The sequence below is a fragment of the Anolis carolinensis genome, chromosome 4 (assembly GCF_035594765.1).
Source record: "Anolis carolinensis isolate JA03-04 chromosome 4, rAnoCar3.1.pri, whole genome shotgun sequence".
Lineage (NCBI taxonomy): Eukaryota > Metazoa > Chordata > Lepidosauria > Squamata > Dactyloidae > Anolis > Anolis carolinensis.
This window is the reverse complement of record NC_085844.1, coordinates 144,165,791-144,172,108: the sequence shown is the minus strand read 5'-3', so window position 1 is coordinate 144,172,108 and position 6,318 is coordinate 144,165,791. Positions and strand designations below refer to the sequence as shown.

The 6,318-nt window shown below is 48.4% G+C and overlaps 1 protein-coding gene across 1 annotated transcript; it reads right to left on the bottom strand.

The window, feature by feature from the left end:
• Positions 1-3,689: 3,689 nt before the first annotated feature.
• Positions 3,690-5,587, bottom strand: LOC134298291 (uncharacterized). The gene is made up of 2 exons (XM_062977952.1): positions 5,403-5,587; positions 3,690-5,298 (listed from the first exon to the last, which is right to left on the bottom strand). Exon 2 carries the CDS (start codon positions 5,007-5,009, stop codon positions 3,693-3,695), a length of 1,317 nt encoding a protein of 438 aa, XP_062834022.1. The 5' UTR covers positions 5,010-5,298; positions 5,403-5,587; the 3' UTR covers positions 3,690-3,692.
• Between the last annotated feature and the right edge of the window lie 731 nt (positions 5,588-6,318).

Here is a 6,318-nt window from a genome sequence, read left to right as displayed (position 1 = left end):
CGATCCTCAGCATGAGAAAAGGAGGAATCTCAGGGTGAGAGAACTGTCCTGAAAAGTTGTTTGAGTGTGAGTATTTCCTTATTGTTAGACTTGATGTATTTTATTTGACATAATTTGCACAAAAGTGATTGATGTTTAAGGTATTATACTATATTATGAACTTTTCTTAATAAGTTTGGTTGCCAGACTCTGTTATACTGTCTAAGAATATCATTTTGACAATGCTACAAAGCTATAACACTATGCTTTGGAAAAATGGGAAGGATAGTCTTGTCCATTTAACTGCCAATAATAAGGTTAGTATGTAGAAAGCCATCAGCCTTCCACTTCAATATTGTATACCCCTGACTTGTCCTACCTGATAAGAGCAAGCAAATATCTTGATCCATCTATTTTCATCATCCCATTCGTGCTTAGTTTAAAGACAATTTGTGACATTCGGTCTGTAAGCATAACTTCAAGCAGATACTTTTGTCAGGTGTTTGCTTTTCTGTTGAAAATATTTGGACTCTATTAATGTGATAGTCAAAATCTGCATCCAACCTGAGTGAAAAGAACAAATTCCTTTGATTTCTTCTATTAACATCTGCATTAGTTCTGTTACCAATTTGCACTCAGATTTCACAAGCAGTGAGAGTTGTCTATAAAATAGTCTTCAAAATGGTTGTGAACAAATGAATTCCAGTGGGAAGAATAATAACGTTTTAAGTTGCTTCTCTATTTCTTACTAAATTTTGGACTATGACATGTTTATCCAGTGATGGTTGGTGGCAATCAGATGTTCAGGTGCTAGCAGTTGAAAAGGTTCTTTTCCATATCCTTCCACTACATATTGCCTCCACTTGTGCAACACAGAAAAATACCACTTCCACAATGAACTATAGCTATTATAATATATACATGTATGTGTATATGTACATAATGTACGTTTATATACAAATTATGCATGCATATTTTATGCACAACTATGCACACAAATCAAAGTGCTGTTTTTGACCTATAAAGCACCATATGACCCAAGTCCATGTTACTTGAATAAGTGTACTCATATAAAGTAATGATATTGTAGAGATCTTTCAGACCAGCCCTTCTCTCTGCCCCACTGGACTCCAAAAAGGGTGAACCCTGTAGTCTGTCGCTCCATGGGGATTAATTAGGGATCTCACATTGACTTGATTCCTAGTTTTGGACTATCTTTCATTAAGCTCCCTAAAAGGTTGCACAAACAGCATACATACACACCTCAGACCTCAGGGAATGGCAACACATTAGTTAACATAATCCCTTCGCAATACCCTGGGTAGACTGACATATCATAGAGTGGTCTTCAGAAAGAACTGCTGGGTCTTTTCCTTTTTTTCCTGGTATGTTCTTATTGTAATACTGGGAATGTTTCTTCACCTCTGTTGCCAAATCAGACCCCTTCTTTGGGATCTGCATTGAAATTACCAACACGCTGAACACCCTTTTGTTTACCTGACTGGCACCATTGTACTGACCGGAGCAGAGCTGTTAAAACCCATTTATTTATTTATTTATTTATTTATTTATTACATCACTTCTACCCCGCCCTTCTCACCCATCAGGGGACTCAGGGCGGCTTACAGTATAACCATACACATTAAAAACAGTTTTCATCAAATTTAAAAATCCATCAAGATTAAAAATTACAATAAAATTAAGAATAGCCATTAAAATATACATAATTATACATTTAAATATACATTTAAGGCGCTTTCCATGTTCATGTGGGGTCTGTCAGTAGGTCATATATTCTTATCTCATTTTTGCTGCTACTCATGCTCAAATGCCTGGTCCCATAACCACGTTTTTGTCCTCTTTCGGAAAGACAGGAGGGAGGGAGCCTGCCTGACTTCAATGGGGAGGGCGTTCCATAGGCGGGGAGCCACCACTGAAAAGGCCCTGTCTCTCGTCCCCGCCAGCCGCACCTGTGAGGCTGACGGGACCGCGAGCAGGGCCTCATCTGACGATCTTAAGCTTCGAGGTGGGTCGTAGCGGGAGACACGTTCGGACAGATAAGCTGGGCCGGAACCGTTTAGAGCTTTATAGGCTAAAGCCAGCACCTTGAATTGTGCTCGGTAGCTAATTGGCAGCCAGTGGAGCTGGCGTAACAGAGGAGTAGTACGCTCCCTGTACGCCGCCCCAGTTATTAACCTGGCAGCCTCCCGTTGGACTAATTGAAGCTTCCGAACAGTCTTCAAAGGCAGCCCCACGTAGAGTGCGTTGCAGTAGTCTAAACGAGATGTAACAAGGGCATGTACCACCGTGGCCAAGTCCGGCTTCCCAAGGTACGGTCGCAGCTGGCGCACAAGTTTTAATTGTGCGAAGGCTCCCCTAGCCACCGCTGAGACCTGGGGCTCCAGGCTCAACGATGAGTCCAGGATCACCCCCAGACTGCGCACCTGCGCCTTCAGGGGGAGTGTGACCCCATCCAGCACAGGCTGTAACCCAGTACCCTGTTCAGCCTTCCGACTGACCAGGAGGACCTCTGTCTTGTCTGGATTCAATTTCAATTTGTTGGCCCTCATCCAGTCCGACACAGCGGCCAAGCACCGGTTCAGGACCTGGACAGCCTCCTTAGTGACAGGTGGGAAGGAGTGACAGAGCTGGACATCATCTGCGTACAGATGACACCGGACCCCGAAACTCCTGATGATCTCTCCCAGCAGCTTCATGTAGATGTTAAACAACATGGGAGATAACACAGAGCCCTGCGGGACCCCACAAGTCATCGGTTGTGGGGCCGAGCAGGCATCCCCCAATGACACCATCTGGGACCGACCCTCCAGGAATGAGTGGAGCCACTGCAAAACAGTACCTCCAAGTCCCATTCCCGCGAGGCGTCCCAGAAGGATACCGTGATCGACGGTATCGAAGGCTGCTGAGAGGTCCAGCAGAACCAGCAGGGACACACTCCCCCTGTCCAGTTCCCGGCGTAGATCATCGACTAAGGCGACCAAGGCTGTCTCAGTACCATGCCCCGGCCTAAAGCCAGACTGTGCCGGATCCAGAAAATCAGTGTCAACCAAGAAACCCTGGAGCTGCGAAGCAACCACATGTTCCAAGACCTTGCCCAAATAGGGGAGATTGGAAATAGGCCGAAAGTTTCCGAATTGAGTGGGATCCAATGATGGCTTTTTCAACAGCGGCTTGATCACAGCCATTTTTAGGCTCGCTGGAAACTTGCCCTCCCGAAGGGAGGCATTTACCACCACCTTCACCCACTCGGCCAAACCCCCTCTGGGTTCTCTCACCAGCCAGGATGGGCAGGGGTCTAGGATGCATGTGGTCGGTCTCGCCTCTCCCAGGATCTTGTCCACATCCTCGAGCTCAACCAATTGAAATGAATCCAACAAAACTGGACAAGCAGGTGCACTCGTTACATCCTCGGAGACTGCCGTTAATATGGTGTCAAAGTCGGAACGGATCAGAGCGACTTTGTCCGCAAAGAACCGAGCAAATGCTTCACAGCGGGCTGCCGAGTTATCAGGGCTCCCACCTTGATTGGTGGGAGTTAACAACCCTCTGATGACACGGAACAGCGCCGCCGGACGGTTCTGTGCGGACGCAATGTTGGCCGCAAGGTGGGCTCTCCTTGCAGCTTTGATTGCCGCGGCATATGCCCTAAGATAGGAGCCTAGCCGTGTTCGGTCTGACTCGTTATACCCTGATCACCACACGCACTCTAGTTCCCTCTTCTTTCGCTTCATCGCTGCCAGCTCCTCAGTAAACCAAGGAGCTGGTTTAGCTCGGTTACTCGAGAGGGGACGCTCCGGAGCAATCGTGTCTATTGCCCTAGTCATCTCTCCATTCCAGAGAGAGACCAGAGCATCAACAGGATCACCTGCCGAGGAGGCGGGAAATTCCCCAAGAGTCATCAGGAATCCTTCTGGATCCATAAGTCTCCTGGGGCGGACCATTTTAGGTCCACCACCCCTGCAGAGGTTGGGGGGCGCAGTAAGTCTAAACCTGATCAGGTGATGGTCGGTCCATGGCAACGGAGCGATGGTGAGCTCCTCCACACCGCCACCTTCCTCCCATCCCTGACAGAAGACCAAGTCCAGTGTGTGTCCCGCACTGTGGGTGGGGCCTGTTACTAATTGGGACAGCCCCATGGTTGCCATGGCGGCCATGAAGTCCTGAGCTGCACCTGAGAGGTTGGTCTCGGCATGGACATTGAAGTCCCCCAGCACTATGAGCCGCCGGGACTCCAACGCCAGGCCCGAGACCACCTCAGCTAGCTCAGGCAGGGAGACTGTAGTGCAGCGGGGTGGTCGGTACACTAACAGAATCCCTAATCTGTCCCGGTCTCCCACCCTCAGGTGGACACATTCAAACATGGTCGACTGTGGGACGGGGCACCTGGTCAGGGGGATGGAATCCTTATAGACCACCGCGACCCCACCTCCCCTCCCTCCAGTTCTCGGCTGGTGCTGTACGGAATAACCTGGCGGGCAGAGCTGGGTGAGATTAACTCCTCCCATCTCGTCCAGCCAGGTCTCCGTAATACATGCCAGGTCTACATGCTCATCCAAGATGAGATCTTGGATGAAAGATGTTTTTCCGTTCACTGACCTGGCATTAAACAGCACCACCTTTAACCTGGAGGGACCGCCATCCTGGCTACCCAGATTAGCTATGTCAGGAGACCGTTTTGGAACTATTAATGTCCTACCAAAAACCCTAGGCCGAATTAAATGATTTGGTCTCCCTTTCCCGTATCTCCCCCTCCCAGACACCACCTCTATAGGGGCTCCCCACCCATCAGAACACCCTCCTCCCCTATCACACTGTCCTTTCCCTTTCTCTTCCCCTGGTCCAAACGATGTTATTTGGTTTACTAGTTTTCTGTTATAGATTGGCATCCTTTCACACCCATTCCCTTCCCCCACCCTGCAGTCCCCATAACCCTCCAGCCTCCCCCACCCCCCTCCAACAATACAAAGTGCAAATGCAGTTGTAAAGTGCAGAGGGTGCATGAGCAGCATAGGTATAGGGGTCTGAGCTGACTAAAGTGCAAGGCAGGCAGTGGGGATTATGATGGTGAACTAATTCAATATGGTGCAATATGGTATTATAAGGTGCCAGGGCAGGACCAATTAGAGATGATAGACTTAGTAAACTAGTCAGGGGGACCAGGCTCCACAGTGCATAATAGTTATTATAACAGCATTTAAAGATTGTTATAGCAGCAATATATAAATAATGAGTGGACCTCAGTAAGACAGACTCTTAGTTCAATAGCCAATGCTGGGGAAAGCGAGGAGGGCAGTAGGCCTGCAGCAAGAGACAGAATGATTTTAAAGTCAGTTCCTCTGCCTTCTTCCTCCGGATGGCTTTGGAGTTTTAAAAGTCTTCCCTCCCTTCTTATGTCCACTCACCAGCGCTGGGAAAAAGGGAGGGGGGCAGTAGGCAAGGAGTCCAGAGGCAGCAACAGGCAGACTGGCTGGAGATGTTTCTGGCCTCTTCTGCAGCACAACAGCAGGCCTCTCAGCCCTGCCAGGGCCTTGTGGACTCAGGCTTTATAGATGGTCCTTCTTAGGAAGTGCTGAGTCACACCCAGATGGAAAGGGCCCGGGGCTGCAGTCTACTCACAAGGAGTCCAGAGGCAGCAACAGGCAGGCTGGCTGGAGATGTTTGTGGCCTCTTCTGCAGCACAACAGCAGGCCTCTCATTTCAACCCATTATCTCTTGCCTCACTGCATTCCTTTATGCTTGCACCCCTCTCCTGGGTGGATCAATGAATGGACACAAATCTTCAAAATAATCCAATGACAGTTTGTTAAATTTCCCACCATAGCTGGAAAAAAAACAGCAATGATGAAGGACAGAACCCCAGACCAACCAGTGAGCGGATCCTAGCCAGCACCATCATGGACCAATCAGGAGCTAGTTCAGCTAGTTCAGCAATGTGTCTTTATCTCGAAGGGCTGTCAAAGTGCTATAAATAAACCTGTATGTTTGCAATTCCAGCATGGCAGGTTTTGGAGCACTGTTTTTGCTGACATCCGCTTTGGCCAAGGAGAATAAAGCATCTGATCATTCCCTTCATCCTGTATGTCCTTTGGAACTAGACATGCCAGGCTCCCAACCCACAGTCCTTGTGATAGCTAGAATCACATAACACCATTATCCTCACTGGTACACCTGGTGGGACCATGGGAAACGGCTGTCACAGTGGCTACCCCAGGTGCTGGAACTCCCTTCTCAGAAAAGTTAGCCTTGCACCCTCCCTACTTTCTTTTCATATACAAGTAAAGCTTTTTCTGATCACCAAGCATTTGATGATTTATTGTG